General features: G+C 53.2%; 1 protein-coding gene across 9 annotated transcripts in view; it reads left to right on the plus strand.

The window, feature by feature from the left end:
* The window catches only part of ARSG (arylsulfatase G), a 115,823-nt gene that overhangs the window by 55,537 nt on the left and 39,987 nt on the right, over positions 1–20,299 (plus strand). For 8 of the 9 annotated variants that reach the window (XM_060290563.1, XM_070044460.1, XM_060290570.1 and 5 more), the window contains exons 3-6: positions 13,596–13,783; positions 15,880–15,927; positions 16,988–17,099; positions 19,980–20,117. In XM_060290563.1, coding sequence (XP_060146546.1) covers positions 13,596–13,783; positions 15,880–15,927; positions 16,988–17,099; positions 19,980–20,117 — 486 coding nt within the window. Of the gene's footprint in view, positions 1–8,254; positions 8,451–13,595; positions 13,784–15,879; positions 15,928–16,987; positions 17,100–19,979; positions 20,118–20,299 lie in introns of those variants that run through there. The other variant, XM_060290569.2, reaches the window with a different exon arrangement.

A 20,299-nucleotide genomic window follows, 5' to 3' on the forward strand; every position in this document is an offset into this window, starting at 1 on the left:
ACAGAGAGGCCAAACCAACGGAAGAGTCAGAGTCTGGAGCAGAACAAGGTTTGGTGCAGGGCCAAGCAGGGAGAACGGGGGGCTCGTGCTCAAAAAACCCGAATTCCCTGATGGTTCTGGGGGAGAAGTTTGCATAGGCAAAATTTGGGATGAGGGCTGCAGGGTGTGTGCCTTTCTTCTGATTGGTTGGTGTTGAGGTAACAGGGCAGGGCTCCAGGGATCTGGTGCTCAGCCTGAAGTTGGCTGGGTGAGGGAGTTCCTACAGAAGAGCTCAAAGATATATTGTTATGTGTATCCTTTGAGGGGGAACCAGGACCTGCCCCAAGGCTGCACTACACTTTCTTGACTGCCCCTCCCTTACTTCTGCATCCCCTCCCTTTCCTGATTAACAACTATTTGAATCTGACCTTTGGAAGGTCAGGGAGGCTGGATGAAGCCTATTTCCTACAAACAAGAAATGGGGGACATGGAAAGGCTTTTGTGCCCGGGAGTGCCCCACAGGTTCCTGCTTGTTTTCGTAATTCACCTACAAGGCTATGTTATTTCCTGGTGCACAGCACAACGATTTGCTCTTTCTGTACATATCAGAATGATCATCATGATAAAGTCTATTTGTCATCTGTCAGCACACAAAGGTGTCACCTAGTGAGTGATTATTCCTCACACTGTATTTTCATACCTGTGACTCATTTATTTTGTAACTGGAAGTTTGTCCCTCTTCATTTTCCTCACCCGTTTCACTCGTCCCCTCTCCCCTTGGGCAACAACCTGTTTGTTCTCTGTGTCTATGACTCCATTTCCATTTTGTTATGCTTGTTCATTTGTTTTCCTTTTTACATTCCACATGTAAGTAAAATCACACCGTAATTGTCTTTTTCTGTCTGACTTACTTCACTGAGTATAATGTTGTCTAGGTCCATCCGTGTTGCCGCAAATGGCGTTATTTCATTCTTTCTTATGGCTGAGTAATATTCCACGGTGTGTATGTACCACATCTTCTTTATCCATTCATCTGTCGATGGACACTCAGATTGCTTCCATATCTTGGCTATTGTAAATAGTGCTGCAATGAACACGGGGTGAAGGTGACAGTATATTGTACATGCGTTTCCTTCTGTAAATTGATGTGTAATCTGTTAACTGTGTACCTTGATTTCTCTTCCTCCCTGCCTCACGCCTTCTCTGCCCTCATTTTAATTTTGAGTCAAGTCCCTGCAGCACTGAGAGTTCTAGGCAGCGGCTGAGCTTGGAATCAGAGGTCAGTGTCCACCCTGGTAGGTCAGAGGCTCCAGGCGCTCGAGGCGGTTTCTCTAAAGGACCCCGGTGAGGAAGGAAGCGAGCTGTCAACGCACTCAAAAGCCGGGTGTGACTTCTTTTTTCAGAATTGACTTTTTGCAGAAATTCATGTACTATGTTACCTCTCAGGACTTTCTCAGCCATTCTGCCGCCTTTGGGATTTTGTAGGAGCCGGGCTGGCGCTGGAAACTGCAGGGGAGTGAGGTCTGGTAGATGCCCCGAGGGCGAGGGCAGAAAGAACTTTCTGAACGAGACTTATATCAGCAAGAGACCCTCCCCCCACCATGTCATCCCCTTACAGCTTTGTCCACCCCACTCCCTGACCCCATACAGTAATTCAGGTTTGGGGTGCAGGACCCTCACTGGGGAGAAATCCTCTTGTCTGTGATCCGCACCTCTGAGCTGTTTGCTCTGGGACGTCCCATCCTGTCTTCCCCTTGTAAACGCTCAGCATCACGGGACAGGCAGTTTTGCCTCTTTGTTCTTGGGTGAGTAGGTCAAATAGCCATAAAAGTCACGTGATGCCCACCTATCCACTGGGGCAAGGTGGAGACCGTGGGCTTTATCCTCGTGTAGCAGGCGGGGACGTGCAGGAATGTGATGATCTAGGTCACAGCCGATCTCAGAGAAGAGGAGCTGAGATATTCGCCAGTGAGACCTTGGCGCCAGCCTGCTTCGCAAGTGTCGGTGCAGAATGGCCTGTCCAGTGGCTACCATTTGTTCTGTCTTTAAGCCTCCTAACTACAGTCATTCAACAACAGATCTCTACTAAGGGCAGGTCATGAGTCACACTGGGAGACCTCAGCCAGCTCTGCCCTTAAGAGGGTTACACCCTGGTGGCAGATAAAAAGACAGGAAAGCCATCCTTTAGAAGGCAGAGCAGGAACTCCTGACGTCTCTCCCACCCCTGGGGCTTTTATAAGCTGAGTTGGACGTAACTGAATTGACATTCGGGGGGACAGAATTAGCACATTACGAACATATCGGTCACAGGCGCAAACGAGAAAGGTCCGTGCTGGGCTTCTCACCTTTTGGGCGATGAAGCTCGCAGCAAGAAGCATGTGAAACATGGTGCTGTGGGACCACAGGAAAGAAAGGCCACTTCTCCAGAGGGAAGCCAGGAGGGACTTCATAAAGCTTATTGGTTAGGACCTGAACGCTGAGCCCTTAAGGATGAGTAGGAATTAGCCAGAAGGGGGACGAGAGAGTCTTGTAGGCAGAGGGAAAAGAAAGGGCAAAGACCCAGCATTGAAAGGTGCCCATTCACTCCACAAATATTCCTAGAGGGACTCCACCCCGCAGGCACTGTCCTAGGTGCTGCAGATGCATCCGAACAATAAACAAGCCTCACTCTGCGGGGTCTGGCTGGCATTCCAGTGGGAGAGGACGGCTGGGACAGGGCATTTTAAGGCTGGACCCGTGCACTGAGCAGCTGGCGAAGGGCATCCTGTGTGTCCTCAGACGTTCGGGGGCCCTGAGCGCTGAATTCATTGACTGCATTTGGGATGGACTGCGCCACTCGCTAGGCGAGGCCCATGCTGGTGGCTGGAAGGGCTCAGCTCAGGGTTGTGGCAGTGGGCAGAAGTGTCCCATCAGGAGGCCCTGAGATGCCTGTGCGTCCGTCTCGTTGTCACATATCTTGCTGGAGTCCTTCCTTGAGAGTGAATGCACACATGTCCACTGCAAGAGTGTGGAAAGGAAAGGGGAGACTTGCCAAGGATTATACCAAGCTTGGCTGGCAGGAACTCTTTTATTGAAAAGAACAAGAGTGGGAGTGGATGGATGGATGGATGGATAAATGAGTGAGTGAGTCAGCAAAACACACCAAGTTGGCTATTTGCTGCCACATTTTCTTTCAGTTTTTTTGTTTGTGTGTGTGTGTGTTTTTTGTTTTGTTTTGTTTTTTTTTTTTTGCGGTATGCGGGCCTCTCGCTGTTGTGGCCTCTCCCGTTGCGGAGCACAGGCTCCGGACGCGCAGGCTCAGCGGCCATGGCTCACGGGCCCAGCCGCTCTGCGGCACGTGGGATCTTTCCGGACCGGGGCACGAACCCGTGTCCCCTGCATCGGCAGGCGGACTCTCAACCACTGCGCCACCAGGGAAGCCTGTTTGTGGTTTTTTTTTGGCCGTGCAGCTTGTGGGATCCTAGTTCCCCAACCAGGAATCGAACCCGGGCCCCCTGCAGTGGAAGCGTGGAGTTCCAACCACTGGACCACCAGGGAGGTCCCTGCTTGCACTTTCAAAGGGCCTTCCTATTGGTTGTTTCAATGGTCTCACTTAACATCCTTCCCATTTAACAGAAGGCAACGTGGAGGCTGAGCTGAGCTGGTCCATCTAAGTCCTACTCCAGCCTTTTCCAGGTCTCACTACCCACCTGTGTCCCTCTGCACGCAAAGGCCTCAGCAGATGATTTTAAAAACCCATTTCCACCTCCAAGCCTTTAAATTATGAATGGAGCACGGACAGCTTTTATTCCAGTCACATAGCAATTTAGAGAGTGGCCACAGCAGGCCACATCCTTTGTTTTAAATTCCTTATAAATGAAGGCTGGACACGCTTCACTCCGCGACGTTGTATCTCTCTGGGGCTTTCGGGGCGACGTTTCCTGCGCTTACGTTCCCGGATTCTAATATGCGTAATTGATGCAATGGCGAGTTGCTTTGGTTTCTGTCTGGCTGTGTCTTAATTTGCGTTGATTTTCCTGTTCACGGGCTGCTGTAATGTCTGGCTCTGTATTTCTAGCTTCGCTTTACAATGTCGTTTCAGACTTTAATTAGGACCCCTGTTGGTGAACTGGTCTGAGCCTACCCAGATAGATTTGGGGGAAAACAAAGGAAGCTTTCCAAAGAGCAAGACCATTTTATTGTTTATTAATTAGTCCCTGCCCAATGCAGGGAGGGGCTGGGAAGGGGGGAGGGTGACACGGAGGTCAGCGCATCCGGCTGTGTGGGGTGTCGGTCGGTATTTTGGAGAAGGAGGTATAGCCAGGGCTCTCTAAAGACTTGGAAACAAAGGACATAAGATTGTTCCTGAGAGTTAAGCTATAAACTTTAACACACAGTGGGGAAGGAACTGAGCCCTAAAAGCATCAGCTTAAGCGATTATGTGGAAAATGGACTAATGTGTCTTTTCCAACCAAATGACGGGGGCCTCTCGCTTCACGTTTTGTTGGTTCATTCACCAGATTTTGCTGGGGCGGCCTGTCCCACCAAAGCATTCTGTTTGGGGCTGGAGTTGCCCCTCGAAGCCCCATCCTTGTAGAACCTACAGTCTAGGGAGTAACTCAGAGTTACATCTTGCCATAGAAATATGCTATAGCTGTTCCAAAAGGACGGCATTAACATGTTCAAGGAGAGACCATGCTTAGCACAGGTGGTAAAAACAGGCAAGCATGATGGTACCCAAGAATGGTATTTTTGGCACTGCCCAGGTGTATCAGTCAGCTCGGGCTGCTGTAACAAATACAGCAGTCTGGGTGACTTAAACAACGGACATTTATTTCTCACATTTCCGGAAGCTGGGAAGTCCAAGATCAGGGTGCCAGCTGGGTCAGGTTCTGCTGAAGGCCCTCTTCCTGGCTGGCAGAGGGCCATCTTCTCCCTCCATCCTCACGTGGCAGATAGAAAGCTCTGGTCTCTCTTCCTTTTCTTATAAGGACACTAATCTCATCATGGGGGCTCCACCCTCAGGACTTCGTATAAAGGGAATCACCTCCCCAAGGCCCCACCTCCAGGTACCATGATGCTGGGCAGAAGGGCTCCCACATATGTATTTTTTGGAGGACACAAGCGTTCAGTCAGTAGCACCAGGCAAGAAGAAGTGGTGGTCACAGCCTTTGAGCATCCCAGACCCACTGGCAAAGGTCAGTCCACTGTGAACACAAGTCCCCTAGCTTAGCAAACAAAGACTTTTTCTATGACCCATTTGAACTCCCTTTGTGTTCATTAACTCCACACTCCCCAAGGCAGCCTTTGGATTCTGATTTCGTGTGCAGGAAGAAGACACACTGACCTTGCTGATGCTCTGGTTCCTCTGTCTGCCCTTGGACGTCATCTGGGAAGCAGGCATTCCGGTGTCCCTCACGAGCTCACGTGGTTTGCGTGGATGTGAGTCAGGCTGTCAGGGTTAGCACCAGCAAGAATGAGTCTCAGAACTGTCCCAGCCCAAGGCCAGTGACTAGTTTTAAGGTAGTTCCTTCTGTGGACCAGCCCGGCTGCAGCCAGCCTTCTCCCAGATGGAAAGGGACCTGGGAAGAACATGGTCTGTGGGGCGGGCTGGCCTGGGCTCAAGTTCTAGCGCTGTCATTTCCTACGCGTAGGGGTCCACGGTCTTTGATACTGAACAGGGATCAGACAGAGTAAGATGCGTGTTCATGCCGGCTGCGTGGTCTCGGGAAAGCTACCTCCATTCTCTGCGTTACCTTCCTGATCTGTAAAACGGAATTCTGATGATTCGAAATGATATCTGTAATACGATTAGGGTAGTAGCCACGTGATAAGTGGTAGCTATTTTTAGTATCCTAAGACACACATAAAGTTAAGGGATATTTATACTGTATTTATTTATTTTTTTATTGAAGTATAGATGATTTACAGTCACTTCTATGTGGAATCTAAAATATGGTTCACAAATGAACCTATCTACAAAACAGAAACAGACTCACAGACGTAGAGAACAGACTGGATCTTTATACTTCGTATATATCTATAGGTCTCAGCTTACACGTGACTTGTTTGAGGAGCACGTGATTCCCAGAGGCCTCTCACATGCTGGGGTCACCCACCTCTGACTCTGAACCATGTGCAGCTTGAGGGCAGAGACTGACCTTGTTCTGTTACCTGTTGCGCTCCAGGCCCCTATCCTGTTTCAGCTCCAGTGAGGTAGCCAGGAGGCTGGTTGTAAACAAGAGAAGCGCAGCTCTACCAGCCGAAGCGCAAACGGGGCACAGCTTTGGCTCACGGACTAAGCTCTGGAGAGACTCGGTCTTCTGTCTGGCCTTCTGAGCCCGTTGACCCATTCTTTCAGGCTCCTGGTTAGGGTGAGAGGTGAGGCCCTTGCCCTTCTGGGATTATATCATTTTAGCTTGAGATTCGAGGTGGGGGAGAAAAAGCTATTCCTCTCTGCCTGGTTCAGAAAATGCCAGTTTTGGATTCTGAATAGCCCTGCTCAGGTCGTGGGCCCGATCGTTGAGGAGAGGGCTGTGCTGCTCCGATGGGCCCACGTCGGGGTGCGTGGATGTGAGGGCAGGGGCTGCATCAGCAGCCCCACGGAAACCCCTTTAGTCAGCGCCCGGATACTGTCAGATGAGTGTCTACATTCAGGCTGCCAGGAGGGTTCAGGAGCTCCGGAGGTCAGAGTCAAGAGCCACCCTTCTGGGGAATAAGGGAAGACTTTGTGACAATGGGAGGCTTTGAAGGTTAGGTAGGGATTGGGAGGGGCGGGGAGAGAGGCCGGGCCTGCAGGCTGAGATACAGCCAAGTCGGGGCATCGGTCTGGCGAGCTGCACGTGGGGTGCGGGACGGCAGGGAGGGGATGGGAGGCGTTCCAGGAAGAAGAGTCCTGTCGGGCTGAACTTCGGGGATTTGTAGGCTGGTGTGTTCGTTTCCAGGAGCTGCCGTGACCGAGCACCACAAACGGAGGGGCTTAAAACAACAGAAATGTGTTCTGTCACACGGTTCTGGAGGCTGGCAGTTAAAGGTCAAGGTGCTGGCTGAGTCACGCTCCCTCTGAGACGCTAGAAGAAGCTCCTTCCCTCTCCACCGCCTGGCAGCCCCAGGCGTTCCGTCGCGTGTGCATCCAACGCTAGTCTTTGTCTCCTCAGTCACTTGGCCATCTGCCCTCCGAGAGACCTGCAGGTCTCCTCGCTGTGTCTCTCTCCTCTTTTCTTTTTTTTTTTTTTTTAATTTTATTGAAATATAGTATAGTGATTCAGTTCTACATATATATATAATATTCTTTTTCATATTCTTTTCCATTATGGTTTTCTAAATTATTTTATTTTGTTTATTTATTTTTTAAATTTATTTTTGACCACGTTGGGTCTTTGTTGCTGCGCGCGGGCTTTCTCTAGTTGCGGCGAGCGGGCGCTACTCTTCATTGCTGTGCGTGGGCTTCTCACTGCAGTGGCTTCTCTTGTTGCGGAGCACGGGCTCTAGGCATGCGGGCTCAGTAGCTGTGGCTCGTGGGCTCACTAGTTGTGGCTCGCGGGCTCTAGAGCGCAGGCTCAGTAGTTGTGGCGCATGGACTTAGTTGCTCTGCGGCATGTGGGATCTTCCTGGACCAGGGATCGAACCTGTGTCCCCTGCATTGGCAGGCGGATTCTTAACCACTGCGCCACCAGGGAAGTCCCCTCCATTACGGTTTGTCGCAGGATATTGAATATAGTTCCCTGTGCTCTACAGTAGGACCTTGTTTCTCTCCTCTTGTTTTAAGGACACCAGTTACATTGGGTTAAGGACTCCCCCCACTCCAGTATAACCTTATCTTAGCTGATTACACCAGCGACGACCCTGTTTCTAAATAGGTCGCCTTCTGAGGTATGGGGGTTAGGACTTGAGCTTATCTTTTGGGGAGGACACAGTTCAACCCATAGCAGGCAGGCAGGCAGGCAGCAGTGGCTCAGGGGCTGGAGAGGGAGGTTGGACCTGTGCGTGGTGAGTTACCGTGGCCAAGCAGAAGGAATCACTGAAGACCGGAAGTCACTGAAGACCGGGGGCCGGGGCCCGGCATGACCCACCCGCGGGCAAACCCGGGCTGGAGAGAGCGTACCTGGCTTCTTGTAAGGTCGCTGAAGTGATTCAGGTGGGGGGACAGCAGAGGGACTCAGAGGTGATGCCAGGTTGACCGGAGCGGGTGGACGCGGGCTCTCGCAGGGAGGATGCACGTTGGGGCCGGGGTGACCTGTGATGTATGGATTTGCGGAGCAAATAGGATGCCCGAGTGGTCCCGACAGGAGCCAAGTGCCACCGCCCCTAGGATCCCGTCCGTTTATGCCTTGCACACTGCTCCCCTCTCACACCTGAAATGCGCTCTTTCTCCCCATTTAGCTATGATAACCATCACGCAGACTACGATGAATTAAAAAATCTACTCTGACCCCGGAGCGCCGCGAAAGGGCTTGACGCATATCGTGCCATCAGATCCCTCAGATGACCTGGTGAGGCTGCTACGGTTGTGCCCACTTTGCAGATGAGGATACTGAGACCTGGCTGGAGTTACCTGTCTTGTCTCACACTGGAGGGAGCCGGGGCCGGAGATGAACCCACACCTGTTTGCCCGCACTTCTATCCCTCCTGCCGCTCCACCACCCACACCTCACTCACTGTGTCTCTCTGGCCGGGCTCATCTTATTTTGTCTGGTTACCCACATAGGTCTTGACCCTCTGCTGAAGTGTAAGCCTCTGACGGAGAGGGCTGTGGCCCCCTCCCTGCCGTCCTTCCGCCGGGTATGGCTGGTGGAACTAAGACCAGCAGCTCAGAGTGAAGGATTTGGGCTGAGCGGTGATGCGCGTCTGTATCTGTCGAGAGGCACAGATGGGTGAGGGCAGGAGTGAATGTCCACTGGGAGCGTCTCAAAGTCTGGTTCCCGCAGGGAACCCGGCCGAGGAAGCCCCAGTCCCCCCAGATGGGAAGAGCCATCTCACTGGTGGAGTGCAGGACTCCAGCTGCCCAAATCAGAGAACCCTCCTTCCTGAGGTCGGGAACCAGCCCCCCGGGGCGGGGGCGGCGGTGGCAGCGGGCAGACACACCCAGGCTCTCGGGGACTCCGTTCTAGAGGGGCAGCCAGGCAGCAAGCAGGGAGACCAGTCCGTGAGCAAGGTGAGGTCCGAGTGGATAAAGGCTCAAGACAGAATAGAACAGTGATGCAGTGGAGAGTGGTCAGGTCAGGAAAGCCCTCCCTGAGTAGGTGAAATGAGAGCTGAGACCCAGATGAAAAGAAGGGGCCCATCACGCGGAGACCAGAACACAGCCTTCCAGATGGAGGGGACATGAGAAGGGCCTGAGGCAGGGACAAGCTCGGGGTGATCTCGGTAGAGCCGCTCTGGGTGGTGTGGCTGCTGGGGGGAACCGGGGTGGGAATAGGGATGATGACGCCTGGGTCCAGATCCCCTGGGCGTGGGGTTCCACACTGTCAGGATCCTTGCACCCCGTTCCAAGGAGCTCCACCCAGGCTGCTGGTGGTTGGAGGTGGCCAGCGTGGGACTACAACAAGGATGCCTGGCGCCGCACCTGCAGGGCTCTCTCCGTTCTCTGCTCTAACGGGATTACTTCCCTGGGACTGTGCAGGGCACGGACGCCCAGGAAACTCCAGTTGCCCGGGGTCCCGCCTGGCTGCCCCTGGGGCTGGGAGGAGCTGGATCTCAGAAAACCTACTAGCTATCAGTGTTTGGCTGTATCTGTGTGCTCCAGCTCCCCGCTTGAGAAGCTCACGACCGTGACTTTGGGTTTACCTAAATTGCAATGAGGACTTATTTGCGGGTTTCCAGCCAGGAATACTGTTAGCTGATAAACAGTTTTCAAGACCACTTTGGCCGCCCCATGGAAAACTGGGAGAGGAGGAACTGGGGGCAGCAAATGTAAGTGGGGAGCAGGGCTGCCGCGTTCAGCTGGGCGGGTTGAGCGCTGTTCAGCTCCGCACCGGGGTGTGGATGGTGGGTTAATGCTCTGCCGTCGCCATCTTGAAATGCTTGGTGGGTTTTGAATAAGGGCCTTTGCATTTTCATTTTGCTCCGGGCCCTGCCGATTGTGCAGCTGCTCCCACTGTTGTGGGTAAGGAGGTGACCCATACGGAGCTACACCTGCAGAGCAGAGTGAGTCCAGGGACAGTGAGTGCTCGTGGCTTAGAGGAGTGCCCGGGTTCTAGAAGCCTGAGCATTAGCCGTGAGAGTAATAAAAGCCGCCGAGTGCGTGGTACCGTAGTAGTAATCTAGTCGTAGTAAGAGTCATTGTTATTATCTTAATTAACTTACTTTTGGCTGCGTTGGGTCTTTGTTGCTGCACGCTGGCCTTCTCTAGTTGCGGCGAGCGGGGACCACTCTTCATTGCAGTGTACAGGCTTCTCATCGAGGTGGCTTCTATTGCTGTGGAGCACGGGCTCTACGGCGCGTGGGCTTCAGTAGTTGTGGCGCACGGGCTTAGTTGCTCCGCGGCACGTAGGATCTTCCCGGACTAGGACTCGACCCTGTGTCCCCTGCATTAGCAGGCGGATTCTTAACCACTGCGCCACCAGGGAAGTCCCAGTAGTCATTATTATAAGGAACATTTAGGAGTGTGATCTAGGAGGATGTTTGTGCTTTAATCTTGGGAGGAAAAGAACAGAAGAGGCTGGGTACAAATGAACGTTTTCTTGGGAGAAAAGTATGAACACTGAAGTGGAGCTCAGTCTGGGATTCCAAGGGCAGCGGTTGCCAGCTGCATGCAACGTCCAGAATCCTGGATTTTGCCCCAGGGATTGAACTCCCTGAGGCCGCAGTATGTGGGCAGCTGGGATGCTCTGAGAGAAGCCGGTGCCTGGGAAATTACCCAGGGGACCAGCAACCGAGGGACAGAAGGGAGGCTGCACGTGCTACTTCCAGCCCCAGGGGACGGAGGGACAGGAAGGAAGTGCTGGCAGGGGTGTGAAGCCAGAGTCGGGGGCCCTGGAGCTCCCCGAGGCTGGAGGGAGGCCTCGCCCAGCACCTGCGGACCCAGCATGAGCGTTGGAGCACCTCGCTCCCCTGCCCTCATTCTGTCAGATGGAGGCATCGCACGTCTGCTTGAAGAGCACGGCTTCAGGGCTGGGCCGGCGCTTTCAGACGGGCATTGCTGGGACCTCTCGGTGCGTGTCACCGCTCTGTGAATTCACCCATCCTCTGGGACTGAGGCCCAGGTCTCTTTAGCAGAGACTCACCACGTTGTACAAAAGCAAAGAGTACGGTGGCATCACCCTCTCCACATGCGCTGGGTGGTGCCCACCTCGTGCTGGGCTGAGGACTGAATGGTGGGGAGAGGATGGTCCGGTGGGAGACAGATGCTGCTCTGGTGGCGAACTGCTGAGTAACAAACCATCCCCGAAGTCAGCAGCTCAAAACAACAACCATTTCATCACGTCTCATGATGCCGAGGGTCAGGAATTCAGGCATCTCTCGGTTGGGTGATCCTTTACCTTGTTGTGTTGACCAAGGCGGCTCTGGTGAAATTCAGCAGGCAGATGGCTGCGCTGGGAGGTCCAGGGTGGCCTCACGCACACCTGTGACGTTTAGACGCAGTGGCCTCAGCTGGGGTCATGGGCCGGAGCACCTACAGATGGCCTGTCCAGCTGGGCCGTGTTGGGGGAGTCGATTTCTCACCCAGCGGCTCACAGAGTGTTTTCAGGGAGGAGGTGGAAGCTACCAGTCTCGTGAGGGCTGAGCCCAGAAACTGGTGCAGTGTCCCCTTCACATCCTCTGGGGCTCAAAGCACTCACAGCGTCAAGGGCGGGGGGACCTCAGGCCCCGCCTGTCACGGGGAGGCCTATCCACAGATTCGTGGCCATCTGGAAGCGGCCCCAAAAGGGAAAACAAAGAATTAGAGTTCAGTGTTGTGAAGGAGATGCCAAAGGCTATATGATCACGTAGAGAAGAGGGGGCCTTGACTCCACGTGGGGTGGGGAGGTGCAGATTGGGGGGCTGGGGAGAGGCAGGGAGAGGCAGGGAGGGTGACCTGGGGGGGTAACATCTGAGTCTTTGAGCGGGGTCTTGAAGACGACTGGGACTGGTCAGTCAGGATAAGGTGGGACACTAGGGGAAGGGTTTGGGGAGTGGGGGAAGAGCATGGGCAAAGGCACAGCGGACAGGAGTAAGTGGGGGCTTGGGAGGATGTGAGGAAGCAGCTCAGGGCAGGAGGGGGGCAGCGGCTGAGCTCCGAGAAGCAGGCAGAGAGAGATTGTGTTTTCCAGTAAGAGACTGGTGTGATCCGACTCCCACTGTGGAAGGACATTTGCATCAGTGTGGAGGATGGTTTCGGAGGTGGGGAAGAATGGGTGAAGGTGGTGACGACTTCTGGGTGTAAGTCATGAGACGTAATGCACTGCATGGGGACGAGCGTCAACAATGCTGTCTTGTGTATTTGAAAGGCGCTAAGAGAGGAGATCTTAAAGGTTCTCATCACAGGAAAAAAGTTTGTGACTGTGGGAGGTGACAGATGTTAACTAAACTTTACTGTGGTGATCATTTCATAATATGCACTTATATCAAATTATGATGTTGTACCCCTGAAACTAGTACAAGGTTATGTGTCAATTATATCTCACTAAAACCAGAAGGAAAAGAATAGAAACGTTCTCCCACGTGGCCGTAATCCTGAAAATGAGCGATAATCCCCTAATATCATTTTATATCCAGTTCATATTAAATCTCCCTCCCCAATTAGCCCTCAGGTGTGTTGCCAGCTCTTCTGAGCTGGGATCCAGTAAGATTCATGTATTGCACTTGGTTCTATCTCTTTAGTCTTTCCTTATGCACAGTATCGCCCCGTCCGTCCCATCGTTCCCTCAGATGTTGACTGTTTGAAGAGATGGGACTGGTTGTCTTATCGAACGTCTAGAGAATGGTTTGGTAAAGTCTCTTCTTGTGGGGTCATTTAATTTGGTCTTGCATTAGCTTTTTTATTCCTGTAATGTGGAAATTAGGTCCAGGGGTCTGACTAGATTCAGGTTAAACGTTTTCGGTGAGAATCCTTGGTGTCATGAATTCATATTGCATCCCGTCAGGAGACACATGAAGTCAGGTTGCCCCTTCATTAGTGACATTCAATTTACTCACGTTCCTTGAGGGTAAGAAAATGGCTAGACTTCTCTGTTTCTCCATAGTGTCTGAAAAAGGGCTGGGCTTACAGTAAGGAGTAATAGATAGTCAGCTCTTGTGTCAGCAGTGGTGATGTTCTATGACGTCCCTGTGAACACTGCATCTGTGAGAGCCCAGACAAGAAGGTCACCTTGTCCAACCTCAGCTGGAAACGTGCAGATTTTCACAGGTCTGTGTATATCCGTGAACTATCCCTTCAGAGCCACGAGTGTTGCTTTCTGGGGTTACAGATGCATTAAGTGAGTAGGTGAATATAAAATGTGGAAAATCCGTTCAATATGTGGGATTAAATCCCTTCGAATCAGCTGTGTGACCCTGGGTTAGTCACATAATGCGTCTCTGGGCTTCATTTTCTTTACCTGCCCCGCGGCTGGCGGGTCCTGGAGCTTTTTCCCAGCGCTGGGACCCCAGGGATTGAGTCCCTCTTGGCCCGGCTTTCTGTGGTCAGGCCGACCCCCATCGCTCTCCTCTCCGCGCAGGTTTGTGGACTTCCACGCGGCTGCGTCCACCTGCTCGCCCTCCCGGGCCGCCCTGCTCACCGGCCGGCTTGGCCTCCGCAACGGAGTCCCTCACAACTTTGCGGTCACCTCTGTGGGGGGCCTTCCACTCAACGAGACCACCTTGGCCGAAGTGCTGCAGCGGGCTGGCTACGTCACCGGGCTGATTGGTAACGTGGCCCCCACCGCCCAGACCCCGTCCCCCCTGCATTTTCTGTGCTGACTGCTTTGTGTCTGCAGAGCTGCCGCCTCTCCTGCTCGTGTCCGCTTTTCTGCTCATTTCTCGCTGTAGGAGTTGGGAATGCTTTCAGCTCTAAGCAACTGAAACGACCTGCCAGGGGACTAAACCATGTATGGAACTAGTTTCCCCTGGTGCCCCCTACAGAGGCCAAGACAACCCAGCCTCCCGACGGCATCCTCAGGCTGCCTGTGCTTAGGATCCTGGCTCTCCAAGAGCTGGGTCCGGCGGGGTTCCCGCCTCCCTCCACCACGTGAAGGGGCAACGAGGGTCCCTGTGGGGATGTCCTCGGGGCCCCGGGCTCCCCGTTAACCTGCAGGAAGCTGGCATTCCTGGTGTGTCGGCCTGGCTCCTCCTCTCGGTCAAGGAGCCTGACATAACTTTGCAGAAGATCAGACTGCAGTGTGGCCTTCATTGTCCTGGGAGGACGAGACCATTAAGGTCCCAACCGGCTCTCCTTTTCACCCCTTTCTCTCCATACCCGGAGGTACGAACTATTCTGAGGCTCTCACTATGGGCTGAGCGTCCTCACCCGCCCTGTCCCTGCATCCGTGTAAGACTCCCAGCCCGGGGGGCGGGAGGGCTTTGGTCCCTGGGCTCTCTGACCCTAACACGTCATGCAGCATCAGGGGCACTGGGTTCTTCTCGAGCTGGGTTCGATCTCACTTGCCCCTCCTTCTTCAGGCCTTTAAATCCCAAGAAGGCAACTGATTACAGGTCGACTGTTCACCTCTCATGACACCTTTTGCTTTTCTGGGAGAGGGTACTGAAGCTAGCTCCTTGTTGAGATCGTGAACTTCCTAGCAGCGCGCTTACAGGGCAAATGAGAAGCCTGCTGAGGGAACACCGAGTCCACTGACACCACTCACCGTTTGCTTCTCATCTTGCTCTGTGTTCATGTGTTTGTCCCCAGCTGCACATGTTATCACTCGGCCCTACTTTTCTCCCCCTCCTATTATTTTCTATGTCCTGGTGATATAATTCTACACGCTTATTATAATTTTAGAAGCAATTTTAAAATTGTACTATAATTTTATATTTCCACGTCATGCTGAATCTAAGCATTCCACTTAGCTTAATCCACTTCCCTCAACTTTTTATGACATTTGTTTTCAAACCTACAGACCAGTTGCAAGAAGGGACTCCTAGACCCCCATATACCCTTCATACTCGATTCACCGTTGCTCGTTTTGGCCACAGGCGTGTGTCTTGAAAAGATGGTTTGGAAGCATTGTACTGAGGCCACGTGAGATAACTTACTGAGTCAGACTCCTGTGGTTGCCTGTTTCTTTCCGTCCTTGGCGTTGTTTCACGCTGCCGCCGTACTGGTCTTTGCCCCGCGTTTTTGATTCTTCCCCTTACCTCGTGGGTGACTTCCCTGTGGGATCTTTACCCGGAGAGCAGAGAATGAGCAGGTCAGAGGGTCCCAGCCTCGCCTCGTGCCCCCCAGTGAACGCGTTTACAGCGCCAGGAGCAGCCCTGCGGCAGAGCTTCCTCGTTGCTGGCCTGGCTCGGGCGGCGCAGGGAGGCGGCGCCCCGCTCAGCTTCTGCAGAGGACGATGATGAAAGCAGGCGGGAGCGGCATCTCTGGGACTGTCTGGGCCGTGCACTTGCTCCTTGGGTCCTTTGCAGGGCCCCAGGCAGGAGGGCCGAGCGGAAGGTGTGGTGAGCCCTGGCGGGGGTGGGGGGGGGCGTTGCCGTGGGCGCTGCACCCTCTTTGGGGGGCAGGAGCTCAGCCTGCTAACTTCTCTGGGCTCCCGGTAATGGCTCGTCTTCCCCCCCCACCCCCCGCACGCTTTCCTGCCTGAGTCATGAGTCATCCTTGCTTGCTTTCTGTCTCCCTGGGGACTCCCTCTCGGTCCCAGAGAACGAGGCTTGGCTGTCACACAGCACGTGAGCCTCTCTTTGCTTGTGCTCAGGAAAGGGCAAAGCTGGTGGAGACCTGAGTGTGTGACCAGCTCCACCAAGGGGCTGGGAGCCCCCATGGGGATTCCTCTCAAAGTCTCTCTCTCTCTCGTTTTCCTCCAGGCAAGTGGCATCTTGGACACCATGGCTCTTATCACCCCAACTTCCGTGGTAAGAATTCTTTGGAGGATTGGTTACCTGGGAAACAGAAAATAAAGGTCTCTGTGTAAAAGGACTCTATAAGTGTTTCAGCCATCCTGCCCCTGAGGGGCCTCTCTCCTGAGTCAGGACACCTTCGTTCACAGGCTCACCTGGGTGGGTTTGAGGTGCCAGGGTTGCCTCTGTTTGCACATCCCTCTTGCCCGGCACCTTTCCCGGCCCCCCTCTTTGGTGCCTGTCTACCCTTCGGGCTACCCCGTCGTGAGGCCATCAGTGTTCTCCTCGACCCAGTCCTTCACGTGTCCGGGAACACTTGGCCCCCGTGAGGCCCCGCGTGGTAAGAAGTAAAGATCGTTTGATGGGTTCACTGAAGCAGGGGCTCGGCGGGGAGTAGGGAATTCTGTGGGAAACTTCACACGGAAGCTTGTGCTGGAGAAGAGCTGGGATATGGGAGGGTCTCAGAAAAAAGTCAACACAGGGTTTTCAGGTCTCAGTTTGACCCTCACATCCTCCCTCCAATACCCCTCCACCCTCTCAAGTCCAATCCTGCCAGCCCTCTGCGTCCAGCTGAAATGGCAACTCTTCTGAGAAGCATTTTGAGATTCCTGTCCCAACCACATCCCACCCCCAGCATCCAGGGGTAACGTCATCCTCTGATCCCTCTTGTGGGCTTGCTGACAATCCATCTCTTAGAGCTGAGTCTCTGCTCCTTATCCTCCCGCTCTTGAGGGCAGAGCGTATTCTTTTGCCCCCGAGCGCCACGCAGGTAGCAGGTTTTCCCCAGACATTTCCCAGCGGTGTCCATCATCGCACTGGGAGCGGGAGGTGTTCAAGACATTCTCCCCACTTCCTTCCACGCAGGGCTAATGCTAATCACAAGAAGTTTTGCAAATCTAGTCTTGCAGCCAGGACCCAGCGAAGTGTTTTCTTTGCACACTACAAAGGGCTATTAATCAAATCCTCTTTTAATTACATACGCCATAACACTGCAGAATTAAATCATGGAAAATTAAACTTCTGTCCTGGGTGTAAGAATGCAGGCTCGCAGCCTAACCCGTCCCTTCTCTTCCAGGGTTTGATTACTACTTTGGGATCCCGTACAGCCATGACATGGGCTGCACTGATACCCCCGGCTACAACCACCCCCCTTGCCCGGCATGTCCACGGGGCGGTAGACCGTCAAGGTAATCCTAGCCAAGGCGTCGGCTCTGGGCTCCAGAGCCAGGTGAAGTCCTGGGGGTGTGGTCCATCAGAAGGAAATGAGCGAGGCCCACGGGGAACAGTTACAGTAGCAAAAAAGGGATCAAGTGCCTGGGACTTCTCTGGCGGCGCGGTGGTTAAGAATCCGCCTGCCAGTGCAGGGGACACGGGTTCGAGCCCTGGTCCGGGAAGATCCCACATGCCGCGGAGCAACTAAGCCCATGGGCCACAACTACTGAAGCCCCTGTGCTCTAGGGCCCTCGTGCCGCATCTACGGAGCCCGCATGCCGCAACTACTGAAGCCTGCGCACCTAGAGCCCGTGCTCCACAACAAGAGAAACCACCGCAATGAGAAGCCCACGCACCACAGCAAAGACTAGCCCCCGCTCGCCGCAACTAGAGAAAGCCTGTGCGCAGCAACGAAGACCCGAATGCAGCCAAAAAAAAAAAAAAAAAAAGATCGAGTACCTTTAGTGCAAAAAATTTAAGTGCATTATTTGCATGGGGTGCAAGAACACTTTTCACGAAGATGAGGTGAACAACATTTTTTTAGTTGGCATTTTCCAGGTTCCTTGGACTGTTTAGCTCAGCAGGGGAGAGGCTGGTGCGACCCAGGGTCTCACGCAGGTGGCCTCCCTCCTCTGCCTGCTGGCTTTGCTCCTGGACCACTCACCTGGCCCTGACACTGGACATAAGGAGGGAGCTAGACTGAGAAAAAGTCCACCGGGCTCCCTATAAGCCCTACCCCCGCCCTGAAATAAGCCAGCGTTTCGACATCGGAATGCCGTGCAGGCACTCAACAGGATGTTTTAAAAACGTATTCAGTGAAATGGGAAAATGCTCACAATAGAATAGTAAGTGAAAAAAGCAGGAAATAAATCATCAACACTGTGACCTGAACTACCTCTGTATTTATGCCTCTAATAGCCCTAAAGGAAATCCGCCAAGATGGTAGCCGTGGGTCACTCCCTCTGGTTGTGGCATTAAGGAGTTTGCAGTTTTTTCCTCTCTCGTATTTTCCAAATATTCTGTAATGAGCTTGCAGTACGTTTATTATCAGAAAAATGTAATAAACCGTATTCAGGTAATAAAGCAGCCCAGACCAGGTGCTCTGCTGTTCGGACGGTGTACTGGGATTGTTCATAACGTTGCAGGTGTCTGGGCCGCCCGGGGAAAGCGTGTCTTGGGGCTTATTAATAATAGTTAGCATCATAATGGCCATTTGTTGAGAAATTGTTACATCCTAAGCGCTCTGCGTGCTTATCCGTGACCCACCGGACCTCTGAGTGAGGCAAGCGTTTCTCCTGACTGTCCTGAGAAGGAAGCTTACCTGGTGGCCCAGGTCACAGTGGAGTCATGAGAGGGAAGGATGGAGAGTCCCGTCTGGGTCTCTGAGTCTAGAGCCCAGGTCTCCTCTCTCCTGACTACTCAGAGGGTGGTCGCTGGGCCAGCAGCGCAGGCATCATCTGGACGCTTGCTAGAAATGCCGGTGTTCAGACCCCTCCCAGAGGTCTACCTTTTCACGAGATGCCCAGGAGATGCAAGAGCCTGTTGGCAGTGGGAGGAGTGACGTCACCACGTGAGAACCTGCCACTGCTCTCTCATCACCGCCGGGCGCCTGGGGCTCACACCTGTGGCACCCCTGCCGTCTCGTGCGATGACCACAGCCTGGTCCCTTTTCCGTCTGTGTTAAATCAAATAGAAGAAAAGTGTTGGCTGAAGGAGGAAAAGGGGGAGAAGGTTAGGGATGATGGAGCAGCCACAGGATCATCCAAAGCTGGAAGATTGGACACGAAGATGAGGTTAGCGTTGTGACACCCGGGACCGTGCTCTTTTTCTCTTTTTAAAACACTGTGGTCCTTGGTGATTACCCCAGTCTGACCTTGTCTCTTAAGCTTCCGGCACAAGTCTGTGTGCACATAGATGTGTGACGGGGGCTCTCCTTTCTTCCCAGATTCTTCCCTGCAGCAGGAGGACAGTTTCCCTACCCAAGAGGCCCCCCGTGACCACCCTTTTCTCTCCATTGTCCTCAGCTCCTCTTCCAGTTCTCTGTATCCCCCAGGACAGAGGGCTTGAGTTTTGATTGCATTCCTAGTGTGCTGAGCAGTGTGAATGCTAACCGTTCCTTATCCCTGGAAGGGGCCCGGGCAGCCCCACACTTCCCACAAGGAAAGTCAAGCTCTGAGAGCTTAGGTAACTCACGCGAGATCACAGCCGGGGTCAGGATTCAGCTGCTCTGCTGGGTCATTCGTACGTCAGATTCATCTCCATCTGTAAGACCAAGGGCTGAGTTTGTTTTTTTCCAGGAGATACAATAGGTTTGACCCCCACTTTTTCCAATTGCTAAAATTTCCCCAAATTCTCCAAACACGGTTTGAAATTCCAAAGTTGTTCCTAGCCATCTGTCCTCTCGTCAGACGTCTTGTCACACAAAGTCCTGATTGTTGACTTGGGAAAATACCAAGCGTTGTACCCCATGGACGGAAGTCATGACTTAAGGGGGCCGGTGGAAAAAACCAGGGCTACTGATTGTCTCTGGGACTCTGCTGTGTAATGTACTTTGTTTAACCTCAGTTTCTCTGCCAGCAAAATGGGTATAATCATACCCCTAGCTCAAAAAAGTCGTGAGCTTTGCAGAGTGGCCAGGCTTGTCCAAGGAGCCTACACGTCTATTCAAAGGGAATAGGAGAAGGTGTTATATTGGTTTTGCACTTGGAGGAAATGGCAGACTGGAAGAATCACTTGAGGCCAGGCTGTTAAGTGTTCTGTATTTATGGGCATCACCGCATCAAAGCATTTTGTTTGACTCGGTGACTACTTAGGTCGTGGGAATGAACGCTCCACCGTCTGTGATTTCCACCCAGGAACCCTGAGAAGGACTGTCACTCGGACGTGGCCCTTCCTCTCTATGAGAACCTCAGCATCGTGGAGCAGCCCGTGAACTTGAGCGGCCTCGCACAGAAGTATGCCGAGAAGGCCACCCAGTTCATCCAGCGGGCGAGGTGAGCCCCCCCGTGTCCCCTGGCCCCAGCACGGCCCAGACCGCGGCAGAGCTCCATTGCCTGATAAAGATGCGTGCGTGCATGTCTCCTGGAAATACAGCTAGAAAACTGTCTGTCCTGGGGTCTCCAGGCCTCGGTTACAAGTGCCTCGGGTACGTTCCCAGGGTCCCTGCTCAGACCAC

Source organism: Globicephala melas, chromosome 20, assembly GCF_963455315.2.
Source record: "Globicephala melas chromosome 20, mGloMel1.2, whole genome shotgun sequence".
NCBI lineage: Eukaryota > Metazoa > Chordata > Mammalia > Artiodactyla > Delphinidae > Globicephala > Globicephala melas.